Consider the following 24295-nt stretch of genomic DNA (forward strand, 5'->3'; position numbering starts at 1 on the left):
TTGCCACCTATTAGTTTGTTTTGCCACAAAAATAAAATAAAATGTTATATACACAAACATCTCTACAACCACATGGACATGCCACAAACACATCAGGAACCAAAAAAAAAATGTTTCTCTACACAGTTTTAAATGCGCAAATTATTAAATACTTTAATGATGAATTTACATCTGTACAAAATTTAAATATACAACACAGTCTATAAAAAGGCCAAAAGTAAAATTAAACAAAACAAGTATTAAGATGCACATGTATAGTTTTTAATTTGATAAGACTGGTTCAGAGAAGCCTTTTTACAGTGCACTTGTCCAACTGTAGAATCGTGTTAACATGTAAAACAGCAAAGAGGTTGAGCTTCACGCATCGGGTGCATCCTGGAGCTTGTTCTATTTACGCACAGGGGCTTCAACCATGGGGTCAGTGATATGAGAAAACCTTCTGTACACATTGTGTATTAAAGAAACACTGTGGAGATGAATAAATGGTAAAGAGAGCCCAAAAAAAAAAAGTTTTACATTATAAAACTATACTTTCTTCTATCTGAACTTCTCTTCATTCCTCAGCAGGAACAGAGAAAGGATGTGGCCAGAGCTCCACCTGCTGTTTCTCCTCAAAACAGGCTGGAAAAAAGTGTTGTCCATTATCTAGACTGTACATTTATGACAGAAGAGCTGTGTTACAGGAAGGCATATGTTACCAGGTATTATTTTGCTCATACACCAGGCCTCTGTCTCTTTGGATGGAGAGAGCCCTATAAACAGGATACTAAGTCACAGTAATATTTTATCTATAGTTTGTAGCATTTGGCTCAAATAATGTAGCTCACTTTAACTACGTAGCTTTAAGCACATATTTCCACAACTTTTACCAGGAGCATCACGATGCAGCCCTGTGTGGTCACGGCCAACAACAGTCTTTAAGTTGGTAAATTTATTTGAGACTAATGTGGCACTACTGTAAGAGGCTAGTACGCATTATACAACAGATGTTGCTACATTTTCATGTTTCATTTTGACCAGAATGCCCCTTTAAGACTTTTGTAAACCACTATTAGAACTATCGCTATGGCACAATGAACTGTGATTTATAATGTTTCGAGCCGAATCAGCAGACGGTGTAGGCCCATGTAGCATCCCTTCTATGCTTTCCTCTCCACCTGAATCTCCTGAGCTTCAGACTTCAAAATCAAATTTCTCCTGACATAAGCAAGGGTTTAGCTACACAAACGTAGGCACAAAACATGTTTATACAAAAAGGAAAGTGATATGAAATCTGAAACATCCTTTGGATTCTAAAAAGTTAAAGTGCATTCTTGTTTCGTATTTGTGCAAATTGTAGAAAAGTACAGAGCATGCATGTCAGAGTGCGGTGTCATTGGCTCCATGCTTCAGTAAGTTTCAGTGGTTTTTTTTTCCCCCTCAAGCTGCACTCAGCTATAACATAACCTGGCTCTCTGGCAAAGTACTTGCATAAAAACACACTTTAGTCTAATGATTAGTAGTCACAATACGTATCTGAACCCACAGATTTTGTAATCCAATATTCGTATGCAGGTTCATTTTAAGAGTCATCACTTTCTATAATCAATAGAAAGGAAGAGAAACAATTTATCGTCTCTGACTAATCTGAGTTAACACCGGGCAATTTAGTAAAAACTAAAACATACATTTTCCTTCACCCAGATACAAAAATCTTAACTGCATGAAAATGATACAAGCAAAATATATTTTCCATTATCCAACCAAGATAATTCATAACACCCTCACAAAAGTCACCTGTCCTTCAAAAATGGCATTGAAAAAGTTATGCCTCTTGATGTCTTTTGCCCAACAATGATAAAAATAGTGATGAAGACAATGATGATGAGTTCTTTACCTATGGAGTAAGGGAAAATGGATGAGAACACATTCCATGGATTTCCTATTGTCAGCTGATATTGCAGGGTGGTAAAGCTGTCTTAAACGTCAGTGCTGTCAAGGGTGAATAAATATTTTTTTATTTTTTACATTTTTGAAGTACATTTCTCTTAGGAGTCCTCCAAAGGTGCACTGCTGAATATTCTCCCATTATGGCACCTTGCAGAAAAAAAAATAAATAAAAATGATGCACAGTCAAAAACATGTCATTACAAGATATTATTTATATATAAACATGTTATTTATTTTTTTAAGACACTATCCTTACTTAAATAATAGGTAAATAAAGGTAAACACACTTACCTTATGGATGCGTGGAGGCAACTCATCTTCCTCTGGTACAGGGTCATGATGACGGCCTGTGTGTGGTTCTTCGGACCAGCCACCCATCGCCATCCGGGCTGTCCTCTGAACCCGTGGACCCCCACACAAAGAGTCTGCAAAATAAACATGCTGAGTTTTACAGCTTTGAATGAATCCCTTAAGCATTTACCTTTACCATTCTATGCATGTCGATAATGTGCAAGTAAGCATTGAATGTATACTGAGGGCCACAGGACATCTCTTTAAGACGGAGCAGTGGCTTTAGTGTTATCCTGACCAAAGCAATAGGTGACACACAAGCCTTGAATCAGTAATAATTATGTATTCTCTTATTTAGTTTGTTCCTTATACAGAGTGGGCCATTTATATGGATACACCTTAATAAAATGGGAATGGTTGGTGATATTAACTTCCTGTTTGTGGCACATTAGTATATGGGAGGGGGGAAACTTTTCAAGATGGGTGGTGACCATGGTGGCCATTTTGAAGTCAGACATTTTGGATCCAACTTTTGTTTTTTCAATGGGAAGAGGGTCATGTGACACATCAAACTTATTGGGAATTTCACAGGAAATACAATGGTGTGCTTTATGCAGTAATGGTTTTACTTTAACTTTATTCTTTCATGAGTTATTTACAAGTTTCTGACCACTTATAAAATGTGTTCAAAGTGCTGCCCATTGTGTTTGATTGTCAATGCAACCTTCTTCTCTCACTCTTCACACACTGATAGCAATACCGCAGGAGAAATGCTAGCACAGGCTTCCAGTATCCGTAGTTTCAGGTGCTGCACATCTTGATGGTATGGTGTGGTATATGGGGTACAAAGATAGTGGGGCCATTCTTCATCAATGGAAACCTCAAGGCCACTGGATATGCGAAATTGCTACATGATGATGTCTTTTCCTCTTTATGCACTGAAGCTGGCACGTTCCCGGAGATTTTCCAGCAAGATGGTGCACCACCACATTATGGGTGTCAGGTCCGAGCATTCCTAGATGAACAGTTTCCTGGAAAGTGGATTGGTCGTCGTGGGCCAGTTGAATGGCCCCCAAGGTCTCCCGATCTGACCCCCTTAGACTTTTATCTTTGGGGTCATCTGAAGGCAATTATCTATGCTGTCAAGGTACGAGATGTGCAGCACCTGAAACTACGGATACAGGAAGCCTGTGCTAGCATTTCTCCTGCGGTGTTGCTATTAGTGTGTGAAGAGGATTGCATTGACAATCCAACACAATGGGCAGCACTTTGAACACATTCCCATTTTATTAAGGTGTATCCATATAAATGGCCCACCCTGTAGTTAAGGCTTATAAGTGGTGCTGTTACCTGTAGTTCCCCCATAGCGTCGCTGGCTGCTGCTTTGGAATGCTGCCCCCTCCTGGTTGGGAGTGGTGGAGAAGGGGAAGGTGCTGGAGCGAGGGAGATTGCGGACTGCTTCCACATCGTCGTGGACACTCTCACTGCTCTCATCACTCTCCTGTCTGTGCCATGTGTGCCTTGACAGCTCTCCACGAGACTGCTGCTTATGCATCTGAACATCACAGCACAGGAAAGCAGTCAGAATAATAGGATGCGCAAACTTAGATTACACAGGAAAAATTGTCTTGGTGACAGTTAATCATAAATATACAATAAGGCACAAAAAACACCTACATAGACATCCTACACTATTCGCTCTACACTACCCAACAAACTCTTCCCCCTACACTATCACTATCATGTCATACCATCCATTAGCTGTTAACTGACTCTCGAATAATGTGTTTTGTGTTGATTAGTTACTAATTAGTTATTTAGTAAGTATTAAATATATAGCACTTTTCTTCCAAAAATCCTTGAACTGTTTACCTCATGCATGTAGAGGGCATGAATGCTCATCTCTGTTGAGGCATATTCTGATAGGACCATGCTGGTCAGCTGACCTTCCCAAGCACTGCTGCCTGAACTGACAGTGCGGGCATCAGTCCTGGTCGATTGAGAAAAAAAACACAGTAATTATTCAGATGATTACTTAGGGTTGACATGGGATATGTCGGACAGGCACCTTCAATCAAAATGAAAAGAGATCAACAACTACATTAAGACAAAGACCAAATCATAGAACTCATACCCTGAGCCTGCCATTGCTCGTCCTGCTGCCACAGCCGGGTGGTCAGGTCGGGGCAGTCTGGAGGAGGGGAAACTGCCCCTCAGGTGCAGGCTAGTACTGAGGGGAGAGAGAGAACGCAAGGCGGATGCTCCCTCACTTACACCGATTGACAGATGATTGATTATGGAGCCCTCTCGACCCAAGTGCAGAGAGGCTAAGGATGGGGGTCCAGCCAGGAGGTTAGCAATGAGACTTCGAGGCTAGATTTAAAAAAAAAAACAAAAAATAAAAACTTGATTTAATGTTTTTTTGGGCTTCTTTTTTTTTTTAAGTGTGAGCTGAGATTTCTCAGGCAAATTCCAAACAAATTCTGCATTATTTCGTTTTTCATAGCTTCTGAATAATGAGGGAATTTAACATTAAGGAATTCTGGTTCCTATCACCGCTCGCTGAAGTAGTGCTTCTCTAGTGTGGTGCATATTTTAATTATACAGTAGTTTCCTTTTTAAATTCACAGATATTTTTTCAGGGGAATTTCCCTTATAATAAATGTTACGGTCATACACATAGTGGCATCATAAAAACATTTACATGATACAAATTCTAAAATGATTTGGGGATGTGGACAAACCCATGACTCAGAATGGGCACATCCTTCTCGTGCACTTCATTCATCTGTGGACTAGACTTACCTCAGACTCTGACTGTAGAGAGTGGGTAGAAGTGAAAGCCTGATTTTCTGCTGTAGTCCCCTGCTGACCCCCAGTGGCCTCCCGGTGCACTTTCTCTTTTAGCTGGCTGATGAAGTGGGTGCTCTCTCTTGGCGGTTGCCATTGAGGATTAGTGATGGCAAAGTGCATGAGTGACAGCTCAGTTTTACCATCTTCTGCTTGTTGATAGATAGAAGCCTCCGTTTTCCCTGCAGACATCCACTAGAATGGACAAATCAGAATTTTGCATTCCAGTCAAATTCAAAGTCGGAGAACCTTGAATACAAATAAAAATAATAATAATAATAGCTGTTAGGTTTAACAATGCCCTCACCGCTGGATGGCCATGCTGACGAACGTCCATCTGAGCAAACGAACAGGTGTCTCCCACTCCCACCACCTCTACAGTGAAATTCCTGAAGAAATCAATAATCTCCAGAGATTTGCGCCTCAAGCAGAAAATGAGGATGAAGGGCGTGATGACAGGACTCAAAAGCTCCTCCAGAATAAACACCTGCCACAAAGGGAGATGGAGAACAAGACTGAGCACTTCACGTGTAGGGGTGGGGTGATAGGGGTCCTTGCACCATTACCATTAAATATTACCATTTAAATCTAATTCAAATCAATTTTCATCAAGAAAATTATGCTGCTCTGAATTCATTTAAAACAGGTGCTATATCTGACATTCTGCCACCAGATGTTGCACTAGAGCATCAGCATCTCAGATCAAAACAAACGCTTCATATTAAACTTCATATATACTTCACCCCTTCCTTTGTGGTTTCAGAATGGTACACAAGGAGCTCATAACATTGGTAATGGCGAATATAATTCAGCCAACTTAATCTTGCCTACTTTGTCCAATCACTCATGAAAACAGACATTAAATATTATTATATAAGAAGCAGGCTCCTCCAGTTGCAGAACACAGGAGAAATCAGTGATGGAATCAGGCAGTTAGTCTGCTATCAGAGCCAAGCAGTACCACTGCTCTCCCTATCCACTCTCCCAGTCTGTCAGCACACCACACAGCACTGGGTGAAGCAAGCATAAAGCCGGGAGCAGAGCCCATCAGGTTATTTACACATCAAGGAGAAGAAACGCCAGTTCAGAGTAATGTTCTTGGTTCACATTCCTGAAAGAGTTAGTCACATTTTGATTCTTGCCTTTTCTCATTCTTCATCAGAGGCCTTTTCAGCTGAAGAACGTGTTTTTTCAGTGGGGGAATATATTAACACTCGCTTTCACCTAAATGTCATCTTTCGCCTACAATGGGCGTGTGGGCGGTCACTGATTTGTCTCTTGAAGAGGGCAAACCATAATGCAAGATTTTCACAGGGCCACAAATGTTGTGTGACTTTGTTTTCTACTCAGTATGTCATTACTCCACCATATCATTCATTCATTCATTATCTGTAAGCGCTTATCCAATTCAGGGTCACGGTGGGTCCAGAGCCTACCTGGAATCATTGGGCGCAAGGCGGGAATACACCCTGGAGGCCAGTCCTTCACAGGGTAACACAGACACACACACACATTCACTCACACCTACGGACACTCTGGAGTCGCCAATCCACCTAACAACGTGTGTTTTTGGACTGTGGGAGGAAACCGGAGCACCCGGAGGAAACCCACGCAGACACAGGGAGAACACACCCCTGGAGCTGTGTGACTGCGACACTACCTGCTGCACCACCTTGCCGCCTCCACCATATCTCAAATATATACATTTCTAACTGTTAACTATTGATTTACTTAAGAAGATACTATGGAAATTTGGGGAAAGTTGGCAGTGTGTGATTGTTTCAGCATGTTTGTATGTAATCTTAAGGTATGCATAATTCTATGACAGAAATTAACAAAAAGAACAGAAAATAGTTTTTCTGAGCAGCTACTAGACAACAACTTACAGCTTTGTATTGGAAGAGCTGAGCAAACTCATCTCTGGTCTCATAACGATGGGCATTGCCTTGCCAGTGGTCTGGCATGTAGTGGATGTGTGCTAGGATCACTTTGAGAAGTTGTTCTGGGCAAAACACCATATGTTTATCAGGAATAAAAGACCTGTTGCAACACAAACACAGAGATGCATTGCATAACAATAAGTACCAATACCCCTCGTGAAAATCAGTACTGTATTCTTCTACAAAATCAGATATAGAGCACATACCTGCAGATTGTAATGCACACTCCCAAGAGTGTGATGCTGCTGAGGACATGCTCCACAGCCAGCACGTCCTCATCATAGATGGTCAAAGCAATGAGGACAGCTAATATAGAGCCAGCAAAAAAAGCCACATTCTTGGCCACCACAGTAAGAAGTGGAGACATGAAGCAGTTCATGTACTTGGAGGAGGCCTTGTACCCCTTGCTGAGACGTGACATCATCTCATGGTCAAGCTCATTGAAGTGTCGCAGATAGCAACGTCCATACAGAGACCAGCAGCGTGCTCCCAAACTGCCAGGTTCACGTTTGATCACCTCTGTGTAGCTGAAGAAAGCGTAGAGGATCTGCCAGATTAGAATGACTGGACAAAGAAGCAGGTTAGCAATACCGATCCACAAGATCCTTGAGCTCAAGCGGTCTGCCAGTTCTAATCGGTTTCCTCCACGTTTGTATTCTGATTTCAGACTCCACTCGTTCTCAAAGAGAGAGCCAGGGCCCCAGAAGAAGATTAGCTCAAAGTTGTACTTCAGACCCCGGGTGTAGAAGACAGAGTCGCCTAAAAACGGTAAGTGGAAACGGATGGGTAACAGGGACTTGTTCACCATGGCCACCATGTAGTTCTTAAAGCGCAGAATTCGATGGTAGATATCCAGCTCAGTCAGCTCCTTCTTGTGGATGCAGATCTGATGTTCTTTCTGAATCTCAATGATCCGTGCCTGCACTTCTTGCCACGTGAAGTAAGGGAGGTCTGCCTGCGAATTAAAGGGAATAGTTCAATGCACCAGTTGGAAGACCAAAACTTTGGTATACACATGCTGTAAAATGCTGCTTACAAACAAATGCATCAAACAGCATCCTGTGTACTCACCATTGACATTTTCAGTGCATTGATGTAGAATGATCGGATCTCCCAGTAGCAGCAGACATTGTAGATAAATTTCACAAGCCGATGGAGCCAGAAGATTCCTGATATAACCAGGATGAAAATAACGAAGACATTATCACGGATCCTAGAAGATCAAAGAAAAAGAACATTTGTATCACAGAAAATCTTTAGGAATATCACATGGAAACAACATGAATACAGTTTTACTTACTTAAAGAGCCAATCTGTCCAAAATGACAGATTGTGAACATCACTGCTTGTGTCCTACAGTGGCAACACAGCAGTTTCTAGAATGGCTTTTTCTGGTTTACAGGAACTTTTGAAAATATATAACTGTTGTGGACCAAATATATGATGACAGGCTCTAAGAAAGGTTTTTAAACAAGGTGGTGAATGCAGAGGGACTCATTAATGTTAATATTAGTAAAAACTGCTAGGAAGCCAAACATTATGTCTATTTTTATGAAGCTCAACATCTGTGGCTACACAGCAGTTTCGTTATTACAGTAAATGGGGTGTTTACTGGTTGTAAGACATGTTTGTGTTCGGCATGCTTAGTATTTGTAATACAATACAAATACAACATTGTGAATTCTGTCAAACCAGCGAGGCTGAGGGCTATGTTTCTGCCTTACAGTATATTGCACAACACCAGATATAGCATATTAAATCCTGATTTTAGGTCAGAAGGTCCCTTTAATGACTTACCGAGCACTACATACATCTACTTGAAGAAAGGCATCAGGAAGGGTCACCTTAGAAGAGTCAGTATGATTGACAGATTTGTTGGCAAAGAGGATGTCATAGTCTACACAGTTGGCCAAAAACACTGTGAACGCCACAACAAACACCAGTTGCCTGTAATGAAAATCAGAGCCATGCGTTTACAGTCAAATTAAAGAATGCATATTCTCATGGTTTCAAGTCATAAAGGGGATATGCTTTGAACACCTCCACAGGATGTGGTGATCACATCTTACAGAATGAGTTTTAATGCTCACTTCTTACATAAGATTAAGTTTGCAGGTAGTATTTCCATCTGAATATACTTACACAAGCTCAAAGATTTCTCCCAGAAGCATGCAAGTGAAACCATTCTTCTGATGAAGATTATAGACGTAGCAGAAGTTAAAGAAAATCAGGGCCTGATGACAGTGTTTACTAATAATTAAATCTGATGCCAAAAGGATATTCTTTGGAAGAAGAGATCCAGGTTTTCTATGTGGTGCCATTGAGCTGAAGAGAAAGGGCAAAAACATATATTAGACAACAGCAACAAAGCACATCAATCTGAAAGCTTGCATACATTCCGTATCGTTTAATATCTAACCTAACGAGCAGATGATTACTTGTTGCCTCATCAATATTTACACAGGTGTGTCCTCTGCCCTATGTGGTTCATATGCAATTAATTACTTAAAATAAATAAAATATAATATCAAACTTTGAGGTCCAGATGTGAAATCGTGTGACCTGTTTGCTTACATTTGGACCCCTCAGGTACATGGACCAGCAGGTTTTCCTCGCCTGGAGGGGAGTCGCTGTAAGAGGCCTCCAGGCGCTGGTACTCTGTGTCAAAGTGGGCCATGCTGCCACTTCTCTATTGGCTGGACATAAGAGAAATAAATAGTCATAGTAGGTTAAATAGCTATCATTTCTGATCCTACATGGCACAATTTTATTCTTCTTTCTTTTAACAGAGCTATAGAAATTCAACTAATATATATATATATATATATATATATATATATATATATATATATAGAACCACAGCTGAGAAGCACTTGGTGACAGCAAGTGAAACTACAAAAAGGGCCTTCAGAAACGTGAGGGTAAAATAGAATAGAGTCAAAAAGAAACTGAAAGGGTCTGTACGTTTACGGCAAAACCAAAAGGAAAACACAACTAGCATTTAATAGGGCTACTTTAAGGAGTACCGCGACCCTGAAATTGACAAGCAGAAAAGAAGATGTATGAATAAAATTAATGAACTTTAAGGAGTCTATATAATGAAATGTTAAAATTTTTGTCCATATTGGAAAGTGTACCAGCCCATACAGTCTATATAAGAACTAAGCTGATAGCTTTTCATTCATTGCTTTTTGTAATTAAACGAAAACCAGTTTATAAACACTTTTGCCACATTGTTTCCACTTAAAATCTAAGTTTCCAGTCAAAATCAAATTTTTTCCTCAAACAGGCAAATTCAGACCGCCAGGATTTCTGACATCATAAACCAAAGTTACCAATCCTGTCAACCTGTGAGGCAGAACTTTTAAGCTGCAGGAGATCTTTGACAGGGCAAGACAACATGGAGGTGGATACTAACTGCAAATGAAAAGTTCTGCACAAAAGGAAACAGATGAAAGTGTATAATTAAGAAAGATTTGACATGAAATGTAAAAATGTAAAGAATGTAAAAGATGTAAAAAAAAAATCCCCAGGTGAGCAAGCCAAGGGTGACAGTGGCAAGGAAAAACTCCCTCAGCTAAGGAAGAAACCTTGGGAGGAACCAAGGCTCACAAGAGATGACCTATCCTCCTCGGGTCAATTAATTAGACCTAAGCCATTTTAAAGTCATTTTCCTTGGAAATAACGTCTACATTATGAAGCACAAAGATTAGATTTTGGGGGTTAAACTCACTACCAGGAAAAGGACTTTAAAAAACAAGGCCTGTTTAATTCTAGACTGGTTTTTGAATACAGCAGCCAATCAGAGCAGTGATAATTTACATAAATCTGTCACAAAGGGCCAATAACTAAAAGCATGTTTGATTGAAGAAATGTAAACACTAGGTTTTAACCCCCACAGACGTCTAATCTGTGCCTCAGTGGAGAACAACAATAAAACACTAGATATGTGAAAGGAATGGCTCAGTGAAATAAGCAGTGATATATCCAATGCAAGTTAAAAATACGTTGTTATCCATGGGCTATATTCACAGGCTTATGAATAACAGCTGTGAGGAAAACACGTCTGGGAATTTTCGGGATGTACCATTGCGAAACAGTGGCCTAAACTGAAATGATGAAATGATTCATGCGCTGTGACTGTATTGCAGTGTTATGGCGATGAATATAATATAAAAATAGCATTAATGGTGAGAGAATAAGGGTTTTGTTACGGAACCTTACCATATAATGTAGCGACACACCCTCAAACTGCATTCCCACATTTCCTCTCCGACATTATCCTCCTTCAACCGTTGAATAATCTGCAGCCACAGCTCGAGCGTAGTTCAGGAAACTAAACCCGGCCACTGTGCTCTTTCTGAAGGAAGAAAATTAGCCTTTGTGTCAACAGTTTTTTATTTAAAGAAAAGCCGATATGTTAGTCGTGGTAAGAAACGTTCAAACGGGATTAAAAATGAATATGAAATATAAGGTTAGCTAACATTTGTGATTCGTATCGACTCCCACCAACCGCCTCATTAACGACAAATGACGATTTATACAATTGTTTCAATGCTCCATTCTACCTTAAACGAGAATGAAACTGCTCCACTAATTAAGGAGGAACGGAAAATTCGAGTAACGAGTGAAATAAAAGCCTCATTCAGACTCGTTAACACAGGTAAAAGGACAGAAAAAACAGGCCCGTCAAACCGCAAGACAACAACAACAACAACAGCCCACAGCGCTGAGGAGGCTCAAGGAGGTTCATACGCTCACCTCCACCCAGAAGTGCAGTCCAATGGCGGATAAACATCAGATTTTACAGAATATTTACATTCACACTGGCCTCTCCATTTCGCTCATGTTATTTTGGTTTCGGTTCTGACAACGCGATAGCGACCTTCTCCTGAGCCTTGGCCAATCACATGCGATCTCCTCTTGTTGGACAGTGAGGAGAGCCAATGGCGTTCGAGGGAGAGGCTACCTGCGACAGAGGACAAACAACATGGTGTGTGTCTATTATAAGCATGTATGACCCTTCATAAGCATGGGTTGAACTATAGTTTATATAATCTCTCTCTCTCTCTCTCTCTGTGCTTATGGGTCAGCAAATAATAACATCAGCTAAACTGTTCATCAAAATTATTCAGATGTTATTATCAACAACAAAAATACAAGTCTTAAAACCTTAAAACAGGCACGGATCCATAAATATTTAAGGAGTCTTTGCCTCTATATCCATGCATCCCTCCGCCACTCACAGCTCATAAGACCTGCCCCAAAAGTTGACAGAATTTGTTCTTTAATTTATGACATAAGAAACCCTTGCTGACTGATTTTATCCATCTGAGACTATGTCTGTGTTTTAAATTGCCTCCTACTCACTATTCCCTACATTATACATTAGGGAACTTAATTCAAGTTATCTGCTATCAGCTAAGGTACCTTATTAGTTTACAACTTATTTCGATGCATTGTGGGATTGGTTGAGTGCTATGAAAATTGTAATATAAAGCTGTGTGCCCTCATCTGTGCTTGGTCCTTTAATAAAGACTGCCCTCTTGTGGCCAACCATAATAAAAGATGTTTGGGATTTAATTCGTTTATTTGTTTTCTATAACGTTCATACAGTTCAAGGTCACGGTGGGTCCTTGTGCCCGAAATAACTGGGCACAAGGCAAGAACACAAGCCTGGACAGGATTCCAGTCCATCACAAGGTAACACACACTCACAAACCCAAAATTTACACAGTCTATCCACCTTTGAAAGTGTTTTTGGATTGTGGGACACAAGTGGAGCACATGGAGGACTCCTGCGCAGACACAGGGAGAACGCACAGTACTCTTCAAGACTGAGACCCAGGGTGGGGATTGAAGCCAGAACCCTGAAATCCTGGATCTATGTGGCAATGCTACCATTCTGGATTTATTGGATTTATTTGTTGGATTTGGATTTGATTGTGTTTATTTATTCACATACTAAAGATAAAAAGGGGCTTAAAATGCCTTATTTTATTTTTAGGTATGTTTTTATTTGCATTAATAGAATGGAATTGTAGAATTCTGACATCAAATCCTTTATTGAATAACAATTAATGCAGAATATGGAGTAGCTTTATTTTCTGTAGTCATTGCAGCTTTGCTCTTGAGTGTGCATCAATTAATAGTTCATCAAACTTTCTTACACACAGTTACTAGATTACAATTAATTTAGTCAAAAATTCAGATGTCATGGTTACTGCTATAGTCTAGAAAAGTGAGATTTGGTAATACCCAACAGTCTTAACAGTTCAAAACCTCTTAATGCAAGAGTGGGATTTAGGCAGGTAGTTTGCATGAGAGTAATTGGTGTGCATAAGCATCCATTACCTCTTAGCTATGTTAGCCTCATGTACAGTAATTAACTTCAGACACTAACATGTCTTTTCTGGCTGACAGTGCTTCAGAAAAGGGGGAGCACTGTATAAATCTGATTTCAGAAGAACCCCTTTAATCCCTGATGGTTTGAGGACTGTATGACACTGTAGTGTCCTGTATTCGGGCCCAGCTCTGTTTTAATAAAGCAGACATGTTCAGAGGCCCTGTTGTGATTAGAAGAAGAGAAGAGTGGAGAATTACATGCCGGCCAGCACCATTAGTTGAAAGCAGTGTCTTCAATTGCATATTCATGGCCTACAGGAAGGGCTGTGGCAGATGGCCTTTTATGTTGAATTTCATTCTACTTGTCCCCCTGGGCTTCCTTAACATTACGAATACAGAGGGAACCTTTGGCATTTCCAGACACATATTAAGTCTAATCCTGTATTTTGAATACTCTATTAAGAATGGCTCTATTGGAAATCCCACAGCACAGGGCAGGGCTAAACTTAGTCTGTCCAGAAAATCAGAATCATAGTCATTCCATAAACATTAGCTTATTTTTGTCTGATTTGAGAACACTGTGGCCCTTTCGACTCTTTTCAAAATTAGTTTTAGACATTAAGGATATACCAGTAAAGTATATACTGATTAAGTACTCTGAAAATTTGCACTTTGACAAAGTGAACATCGTTAAGTAAAATACAAATAGAGTGGGGGGAAAAAAAGATTAACTTAAGCTTAATCAATTAAGCTTAAGAAAAATTAGATTAAACTTGATTAAGCTAAATCAATATTAAGCTAATTTTGCATTTTCATGTTTTTTTCACATATATTTTACACGTGGTGCAAAATATGCCAGGAACTAGCTTGCCTAAGCACTGATCAAATCAACAGCCTTAAGAAAATGTAATTTGCAAATATTTCCTCTGACCCCCCAAAAAACTTTGGTAAGCCAAGACATGCTCAGTGTTTGCTAGGTCAGACATGCTAGGTTTTCAGTGGCGCTATGAGGCTAATGTTGCTATTGGAAAGTGCTCAGCAAGCACTGTGCAAATTAATAGCCTAAATCTTTACAAACTCGCCTTGAGCCACACTGAGTTGTTAAATAACCCTTTAAAGATTTGCTTGTGTGATGTCTGTGGTTTTCCCTGTAGTTTCAGTGCAATGAACTATGCATTTAATTACAGATATTGGATCACAGTGAAGTGTTAAGTGAATAAACAGTATGTTAACTGGCAAGTGTGTGTAGGTTTGGGGTGCAGATGGTGAAGGCTGGTACTTGGCTTTGAGTTAAAGGGCTGGGCAGGATATAAAGCCTTTGTGTCATAAGAATGTCTCTGTAAAAACACTTCTCACTGCTGCACACAGATGGGTGGATTATAACACTGCAATTATTCTACTCAGTTGAGCTCAGAGAAGGACACAATAACCCTCGGGCCACAGAGGCTCCTCCACTTTCCCTTTCGTCCACTTTCCCTTTCTTTCTTTAAAACCAAACAGCACTCATACTCATCAATCTTATTGAACACCTTCATTTACAGCATGTCAGCTTGCATGTCTGCATGTGTGTGTGTGTGTGTGTGTGTGTGTGTGTGCATGACTGAGTGTGTGTTTACGGTAATAGAATGGACCGGCCATCTGTCACCTGGACTGTAGTACTGTATAATCATGAAATGGAGCCACTTTCATCAGCAACGACATATACTTCCAGCCTTGTGCATCTCCACACATTATACACTTGCATGCTTTATAAGTGAATCAAATTTCTATCACATTTCTATGGTGGCAAACGCACAAAAAATGAGATGCACAAAAATTTTAAATTGATGCACAATAAAAAAAATAAAATAAAAAAAAAATTCTGTTAAATTAATATTCTCAAATTTATGTACATTATTTCTGACAATGCATAATACATCTGTGTCCATAAATGGACAGAATTCAAGGTCCAAGATGGCGGCAATTAATGTCACAGGCACATTAAGAATGTCTGTGGTCAATCAGATAATACGAATGTACAGTAATACAATCCTTGAGCCTAACCTCTTGAGCAGGACTGAACAAAATCTCCTCTTTCCACATCTAGTAAATGTTTTAAAACATTGTAAAAATGTTAGCTACATTGTCTAATTCTCATAACACCCGTTCTGCTAAAACTGTTTGGTGTTTGGTTTATGGAGAAAACTGTTCAAATCTGATTTTGTCTCAACAAAAGATGTTTAAAATCCTTAATGCAGACACAGTTTAGTCCCAGACAAACATCTCCCTCAATGACAACATGCTACTGGCTTGCTATTGGTCCACCAGAGGAAAACGTATTGAACCGCTGGCAACTGCCTGTGGTGCCCTAGTTTAGTTTTGCTCATAGGCACTAAAACAGCCCACTGTATCTATAGATCTATTTTCTTTATAACATGTTAATATTGGAAAAGCACAACGACCTACTTTATGAGATAATGACTAAAAATCCTCATCCACACGTTGCAAGTCTTAATATAACACGAGGAATGGGTCTTTTCACCAAATTGTCTGTAAACCCTGCGCATAATCCAGTCATTATTTAAAGCAGGCTAATTCAGCACAGCATTGGAAGTCGGATTTAGGTTTGGCTTCATTCTGGCTAATCTTCATAAAACTCTTTTAAGCTGAAGCACCCTAATTACATACTTGAGCCATCAAACTTGTGGCTTAATCTCAGAGTGAAAAAAAAGCTTACTTATTAATCACAAATGAACATGAGATAGGAGGAGCTAATCTTAAGACTGATTGATTTATTAACCAAATGCATTATCTGATTGGCCATAGCATGCAGACATTGTACTTTTGCATTAGCACTGTATTACCATGAGAGCTAATTGGTTAGATGAGTTTCTGTTGTGATATATAGAGTGGTGGAGACCCATGTTATGCCTGAATGACCAGTGATGAGGTCATTCCTCTGGGGAGTCTTGATTAAATTGAGCTCCTGCAAGTTGCTGGGAATGATATGAGCATACAGATACACACACACACACACATACACTCATACAGAGGCATATTATTTGTGTCTCTATTACTACCCTTGGGGCATTAGTCTCCTCCTCAATAAGCCATTAGCCCCCTATTCCTTACAAAGCTAGAGAAAAGGCACATTATATTATACCCACATGAATCAAATATGACATCAGCATTCTATTTGACTTTTAGTTTACCCCAGTTTAGAAACAACTGTGCCAATGTTTTTGTGTAAGAGCCACATGTTAGATTGTCTTTAAAACATGAAAGCTTAAAATAACAGATTTGTTTTCTGAAGTTAGGGTTTGGTTTATGCTTAAGTTTAAAAATCAACTTTACATTTAATTCAGTTTAATCTGTGTCAACATTTCATGAGGAAAAATTAATATTAATAGTTCAAAAATGTTGTAAATAATAATCAATGTCTGTTATGTTCAAAAATACATATGAAATAGTCATCATCATCATCATTTTCTTCTCCGCTTCTCCATTTCAGGGTCGCGGTGCATATGAAATAGTAATATTTATAATATAATGTATGTATATATATTTTGAACATAATATTACAAACAGGTAAATATATATATATATAAATACATGCATATATGCAATACATAACGGAAAAGCAACTAAAGCCACCTGGTTTGTTTGTGTGTGTTTGCATATGTGCAAAATAACCCTGTCCTCAGTTCACTCCATGTCACCATCTGTAAGACTGTTCAAACTGCTACGCTGCTGTTGTTATGGAAACCAAAAAGAGCAAGTAGTTCCTGTTATGGAGGTTTTATTGTCCGGTTTTGATCTTGCAGAAGGACAGAGGCTAAAGGGGCATGCATGTATTTCCTGCAACATGTGCTGGAGTGGTGAATAAATCAAACCAAAGACCTGTGTGTGCATGTATTCACATGTGTGTGAGAGTGGATCTGTGCAGTCTGGACAGGACATGAGGGTCACTCTGCCCTGGAGATCTAGGAAGCTTTATGGTTTAAGACATTTTCATATTGAGGATTGAATAGGATAAAGGTGAACACACGCATTTGTAGGTCATCTGCTCATTATGGTATTGGACTTGAACCCCACTCCAGTGCACAGAGATGAAAGGCAGCTGCTGGAGAGGCTTTTACCACAATGCGTATTATTATTGTGAACTTTGGTTTGTTTTAATGTGTTACATCTTCACATTGCAATATGTAATAAAATATAGAGTTTTACACTGAGTTCAGTTTGCTTCTATAGAAACAACTGTATTTCCATTTGAATATATTCCATCTTCGTAAATGTAGAAGTCTGTAGTTAAATAAAAAATATAATAAAACCAAAACATATTATATTGGATAGCACTTTTTATGGCTACTGAAACAAAAAGACTTTTCATTAATTCATATCTGTAACCCCTTATCCAGTTCAGGGTCACGGTGGGTCCAGAGCCTACCTGGAATCATTGGGCACAAAGCAGGAATACACCCTGGAGGGGGTGCCAGTCCTTCACAGGGCAACACACACATTCACTCACACCTATGGGCACTTTTGAGTCACCAATCCACCTACCAACATGTGTTTTTGGACTGTGGGAGGAAACCAGAGCACCCGGAGGAAACCCACGCCGACACGGGGAGAACACACCAAACTCCTCACAGACAGTCACCCGGAGCAGGAATCGAACCCACAACCTCCAGGTCCCTGGAGCTGTGTGACTGCGACACTAACCTGCTGCGCCACCATGCCGCCTTCACAAAAAGACTTATTACACAAAATTATGATTTGTGTAACCGGTGGCCGGTTCAATCCCCAGAGTCGGTTGGTCATGACTGAAGTGCCCTTGAGCAAGGCACCTAGCTCCCCAGGTGCCACGGCTGGGGCTGCCCACCGCTCTGGGCATGTGCTCAATGCCCCCTAGTGTTCACTAGTGTGTGTAAATGTGTGTTTCACTGCACGGATTGGGTTTAATGTGAAGGACAAATTCCTCTGTGTGCAAGCATTCTAATTAATAGGGATTTGGACCTGACAGTGTTCTTTCTGATATGAATAAAACACCTGTCATCCAATGAAAAGCCTGAACATGAAATGTTACCAACTGTTTCCCCCAATTCAGTCATTGAATATTCCATCAATTAGCTGAGTCTCCCATTACACAATGCTACAAAGCCTTACAGCAGGAGCATAGTTTGTTCCCCAATACCCTTCATTTTCCTCCATACCCTTCAGTTTCTGACCAAAGAGCTGTACTACTTATGCTTGCTCTGAACCCAGCAGAGAAGCCGATGTGTGTGAAAAACTCCATACATAACACTGTATAAGTACAAAAGCTACTTTGGGGTGTACCCAATACTGGCACAGGTTCCATACACAAGCATATGCACAAGAGCCTGAGGTCACCTAGACCAATAACAAGCACTGGCTAGAAGGGTATAATGACTTGGTTAAGTTATATTTTATCGAGGAAAACTGACAAAGAGTATCTAAAAGTTGTTTTGTATGGCAAAGTGACCATTTGTTGAATACCAAGTGATAACAGTGATATTTGTATGTCTGCCATTAGACACATCTAAGATTTAATTTAAGGCAAATCAAGTCACAGCAAAATCTTCAGTCTCAGCTCCATGTTTCCCACAACAATTCTCCAGAACTGCAAGCCTCCGGACTTCTCCTACCTGACGCTGTGTATAATGTAATGCATTGCTCCTGTACTGATGCATTTTTGATCCTGGCACATTATGCCTAATCATTAGCGAACCTCAGCAAAACTTCAAATTATCCATCTCCTCTTGAAAGCAGCCACCCTGCAAGTGAAAGCATCATTACATTTTCACCTCTAGACACAACTAGCACTTAACTGTAGGATAAAAGGCTTGCTGCTGTTTGGTCCAAGCAAACTCACATTGATTTATCAGAGATCAATAATGAGGAGGTGACCTGGACAGATTCGGAATGCTTCTGAATATGTCTAGGATGCATCTTTAAAAATACTGATCAAGCTATTTCCAAAGGAATGCAAGATGCAATTTAGTTATCTTTGAGAGAGGAAAAAAACAAACAAATTCTAATGTCACATCAGATCTGTAAAAAAATCTACAGGTTTCTGTAGAACAACACTATATGTGTAAAACTAAACATTCATTCATTATCTGTAAGCGCTTATCCAGTTCAGGGTCGCGGTGGGTCCAGAGCCTACCTGGAATCATTGAGCGCAAGGCAAGAATACACCCTGGAGGGGGCGCCAGTCCTTCACAGGGCAACACACACATTCACTCACACACTCACTTTTGAGTCGCCAATCCACCTACCAACATGTGTTTTTGGACTGTGGGAGGAAAACTGAGCACCCGGAGGAAACCCAGGCGGATACAGGGAGAACACACCAAACTCCTCACAGACAGTCACCCAGAGCAGGAATCAAACCCACAACCTCCAGGCCCCTGGAGCTGTGTGACTGCGACACTACCTGCTGCACCACCGTGCCGCCCTAAAACTAAACAAAAAGAAGAAAAGAAATAAAGAAAAAACCCCACACTTCATTATTACAGATTGTGTTTGGGAATATTGGATTGGATACATATATTCTGAATTGCTAAATATAAAGTGTAATTTAGTCTACAGTGGAATATCTTGATCTTTTAAAGGTAGATTAAATAAGAGAAATAAAGCCACTAAATTGTGCACAATACTATAGGTCTACAATGGCAGATCGGGTCAGTTGCTTATTGTGATATTATTTCGGAGGCGTATCAAGCACACCAATGAGGTTTGCTGGGGCTTTTATACAAATCAATATTACAACTGGAAAGGGAATTGTCACCCACCTAGGAGCAGCTCTGTGCTCAGAAAGTCATCCTTAATGCATAAACTGACTAAGTGACACATGTGCATTAACTGTGCACCATCAAAATGAAGCTAGCATAATAACTAGTGTGTGATAGACATAGCTAATATAAACACAAACTGATTTCTGGTTCTTGTATTGAGTTAAGCTCTTGTTGATTAAATTAAATGTCCTGTAAATTTGTGTTGTTTGTCTTCTTTCTGTTTGTGCTCATGGCAGCCTGGGGGCCTGGGAGATATTGTGTCCCCTGTGAATGCCAGAATGGAGCTTGTGTTCATTGTATCACTGTTCATTGGCAGCAGTAGTAGAAGCGATGGCACAGGTTTGGATTTCTGCCTCCAGTTTATCTATATTCAACTGCTTCTTTGGACAACTCCACGGTGCCATGAAAGCTTTAGTAGTTTGAACTGCATTTTATCACTGTCTAAAATGTCCATGCAGGAAATTCTACACCTGCTTCCACTCCAGAGAATCATGCGTGATATTTCTGTTAAGTGTGCGGCAAAGTGTGCGGCATTATGTGAGAAATTCTGTTATCACAGAGAGCTTCTGTGCTTCTGAATTCTTTATTGATCTCTCTTTCTCTGAGCACCTACACAACCAGTTACATGGACATGAATTATGTAGTCTAGGACCCGACTACAATGAACAATGGTGATTCACTATAGCCATCTTAAGTTCATTATATTCGATTCAGTAACATGTTCAGCTAAGAATTTTGTTTCTAAGCTGGTTTATATGTTAAAAATGAAAGAGGAGTCATAAGCCACCTTATAACACCCTGCATTTAACTAAAACGGTGCAAATAACGATAACTGTGTCTTCTGAATAACAAGATAATCAATAAATAGACACGTGAATAGTGCTACACACTTGTGTTACATACACACACTGAGCTAGGAGAGTAAAGGCAGCTCATGCTTCCTCTAAAATATGTGAAGCCAACTGTTTCAAACTGCCACTAACACCATTAGACCACAGAACATGGTTGAAGGAGAAACCAACTGCCCATTTATGTTATGTTAGCTAACAGACACTCGCACTAGCTAGCATCATTCTTTATATTTTGGCAGATTAGCTTTTTAGCATCATTTGTTACTTATTAAAATGATCTTGTTTTGTAACTTGTGGATTTGAGGGTATATGAATTGTCTCTTGCTTCTTGGTAAAAGGGTATAGACTGTGAAAGCGTTGTTGTGTTCATTTCAGAGAAAATAACAAACCTCTTTAAGAAGCCTTGGCTAATTCACTATGTTCTCAGGAGGGATTTATGTTTATTGCCATTGGCCGGTGCCCTTGACTGACAGTAATCTGTTTACTTCCCACCCAATGAACAGAAGTATTGATCAGCTTCTGGGCACAGACACAATTGCCCGATTTAGCTACGGAGCTATCAGACGGTTGAGTGGAAAGTGAAATGTGCACCAAAAGCATTGGACAAAACAATAGTATCAAGTTATAAATTGCTCTTTCTGAAAATCTAAGCAAGAGGGTAGAGGTGAAGAAGAGAGACACAATTCAATTCAGCATAATGTGTTAATGTTTCAGAGAACATGTAAAAAACTGGAGAACCCTCAGGCCTTTAAGCCTCCCACTGTGGGTCAGTCAATGACCTGCTATGGCTTTTAAATGACCAGCAAGCCTGTTGTACTTTGTTGCTTGAGGTAATGCAGTCAGACATTACCATTGTCCACTCACTGGCCAATTTATTAGCCACAGTCTTTGTAAAGAATGGTTTTGTTTTCTTGGCTGTGTATTTCATGGACAACACTGTGGTTGACCACTTTCATCTTCAGATTTTATCTGTCACATCTTGACACTTTCTGGTTTGTTTTCCCCTTTCTATTGGGCTCTCTCTTTGTTGTTTTCCTATCCCTGCACATGGCTTTGTTTATGTTCATTCCTAGCTCCGCCTTCGTTCCGCCTCTTTGTCATTGTCTCTCGTTATCCGTGTCAGGTGTGTCTAGTTTGTTCATGTATTTAAGCCCTCTTTCCTCACTTCCTGTGATCGGTCATTTTGATTTTCTCTCTTTGTTTGTTTCATGGTTTGGTTGTATTGTGTTTCACTTGCTTGTCTCTCTTGCCCCATTTCGTGTTTACCTTATAGTTCGTTTGTGTTGTGTTATTGTAGTCTGCGTTTCTTATTCTCGTTTCTCCTTTCGTCTTCGGTCTCATGCTTGTCTATTGCTAAGTAGTGTCATTTCATGTTTATCGTCAAGTTCGCGTTTTGTTATCTTTCTTCATTAAACTGTCCGTGTTATAGCGAGTGTGTCCGCCCTCCGTGAATCTACTCTTCACACCACCCTGACAGAATGACCGATCCAAAAATGGACACAGCTAGCACGGACTACCCATTTAGGAGAGGTGTAATTCGCCGGACTCCGTTCCGCACCGGCCCCAAAGATCCCGTGGAGGAGGCGTTAAGGGCGGCTTCGGAGTGGAGTCAACGGCTGCAGCTCATCTCCGGTGCGGTTCATTTCCCCCGAACAGGAGACTCGATTCATGAATCGAGTGATTCCTCCAGCGGGAATCGACGGAGCCGGAGGAGAAAGCAGGCTAAAAACCCAGCTCCAGAGAATTACCCCCTCAGGTCCGGAGAGATTTTTGGGGGGGCGTTATGGACAAGGGCTGTTAGCCGCAGATCACAGGACATGGGAGATGAGGCTAACAGAGGCGCATCTCCGGGGGAACTAAGTTCAAAGAAGTCCCTCGAGAGTGCGCCCAAACCCGCTAAAGCCACAACTCGTGCTCGGAGAGCAGCACGAGCAACTGCCTCGCTGGGCGTTTCAATTCCTGCTTCCGTAAAAGCGGCATCTACGGCCGCTCCGGTTCCTGTAAGAGCGGCACCTCCGGCCGCACCTGTCTCCATGAGCGCGACGCCTCCGGCCGCGCCTGTCCCCCTGAGCGCAGCACCTCCGGCCGCGCCTGTCCCCCTGAGCGCGGTGCCTACGGCCGCGCCTGTCTCCCTGAGCGCGGTGCCTACGGCCGCGCCTGTCTCCTTGAGAGCAGCTCCTACGGCCGCGCCTGTCTTCCTCAGCGCGGCGCCTACGGCCGCGCCTGTCTCCATGGACGACGTCGCTGCAGGGCCTCCTGTTTCCATGGACGTCGTCGCTAGGCCCCCAGTTCCCAAGCACCGCTCTGCGCTCACTCCTGACATCCAGGAGAAGCTTACAGGCCTCATGGCACGCCTGGAGCTCTCCTTGAAGGTGGCGCGCGCCTCTCCTGTCTTCATGAGAGCGACGCCCGCCTCTCATGTCTCCGTGGACGACGTCGCAGATTCCTCTGCCTCCGTGGACGTCGTCGCACGTTCTCCAGTCTCCGTGGACGACGGCGCAGATTCCTCTGCCTCCGTGGACGTCGTCGCACGTTCTCCAGTCTCCGTGGACGACGGCGCAGATTCCTCTGCCTCCGTGGACGTCGTCGCACGTTCTCCAGTCTCCGTGGACGACGGCGCAGATTCTTCTGCCTCCGTGGACGTCGTCGCACGTTCTCCAGTCTCCGTGGACGACGGCGCAGATTCTTCTGCCTCCGTGGACGTCGTCGCACGTTCTCCAGTCTCCGTGGACGACGGCGCAGATTCCTCTGCCTCCGTGGACGTCGTCGCACGTTCTCCAGTCTCCGTGGACGACGTCGCAGATTCCTCTGCCTTCGTGGACGTCGTCGCACATCCTTCTCCCTCCGTGGATGACGTCGTCGCAGTTCCGTCTGCCTCCGTGGATGACGTCGTCGCAGTTCCGTCTGCCTCCGTGGATGACGTCGTCGCAGTTCCGTCGGCCTCCGTGGATGACGTCGTCGCAGTTCCGTCTGCCTCCGTGGATGACGTCGTCGCAGTTCCGTCTGCTTCCGTGGACGTCGCCGCAGTTCCGTCTGCCTCCGTGGATGACGTCGTCGCAGTTCCGTCTGCCTCCGTGGACGTCGTCGCAGTTCCGCCTGCCTCCTTGGACGTCACTGCAGGTTCCCCTGTCTCCGTGGACGTTGTCGCAGGGTCTCCAGTCTCCGTGAGTACGGCTCCCTCAGCTGCTCCTATCTCCGAGACTGTGGCTAAGGCTGTTTCTGCCCCTGAGACTGTGGCTAAGGCCTTTTCTGCCCATGAGACTGTGGCTCCGGCCGTTTCTAAGCCAGTGAC

At 41.6% G+C, this 24295-nt stretch overlaps 1 protein-coding gene across 3 annotated transcripts; it reads right to left on the minus strand.

Moving 5' to 3' along the window:
- Positions 1-140: 140 nt before the first annotated feature.
- Positions 141-12368, minus strand: atg9a (ATG9 autophagy related 9 homolog A (S. cerevisiae)). 3 transcript variants are annotated; one of them, XR_010801935.1, is made up of 17 exons: positions 11772-12367; positions 11235-11370; positions 9585-9706; positions 9292-9335; positions 9153-9217; positions 8808-8957; positions 8082-8223; positions 7217-7965; positions 6957-7110; positions 5378-5557; positions 5026-5265; positions 4355-4593; positions 4093-4210; positions 3571-3775; positions 2221-2354; positions 2008-2076; positions 141-1876 (listed from the first exon to the last, which is right to left on the minus strand). XR_010801935.1 is itself a non-coding variant. In XM_066665633.1 (17 exons), exons 3-16 carry the CDS (start codon positions 9685-9687, stop codon positions 2068-2070), a joined length of 2532 nt encoding a protein of 843 aa, XP_066521730.1. In that variant the 5' UTR covers positions 9688-9706; positions 11235-11370; positions 11772-12368; the 3' UTR covers positions 141-1876; positions 2021-2067. The 3 variants fall into 3 exon arrangements, 2 of the variants coding, with proteins under 2 accessions (XP_066521730.1, XP_066521729.1); XM_066665633.1 differs by having other exon boundaries at positions 2021-2076; positions 11772-12368; XM_066665632.1 differs by having other exon boundaries at positions 141-2076.
- Positions 12369-24295: the final 11927 nt, after the last annotated feature.

This window comes from Hoplias malabaricus, chromosome 3 (assembly GCF_029633855.1).
Source record: "Hoplias malabaricus isolate fHopMal1 chromosome 3, fHopMal1.hap1, whole genome shotgun sequence".
Taxonomy (NCBI): Eukaryota; Metazoa; Chordata; class Actinopteri; order Characiformes; family Erythrinidae; genus Hoplias; species Hoplias malabaricus.

What these genes read in the sequence shown, in the direction of transcription:
- atg9a (XM_066665633.1), bottom strand. Translation starts at nt 9,687, where the DNA reads ATGGCCCACTTTGACACAGAGTACCAGCGCCTGGAGGCCTCTTACAGC. An exon ending in TGTACCTGAGGGGTCCAAAT is followed by an intron (nt 9,336 to 9,584) that starts GTAAGCAAACAG and finishes CTTTCTCTTCAG; the next exon opens with CTCAATGGCACCACATAGAA. An exon ending in GTGTGCATTACAATCTGCAG is followed by an intron (nt 7,111 to 7,216) that starts GTATGTGCTCTA and finishes GTGTTGCAACAG; the next exon opens with GTCTTTTATTCCTGATAAAC.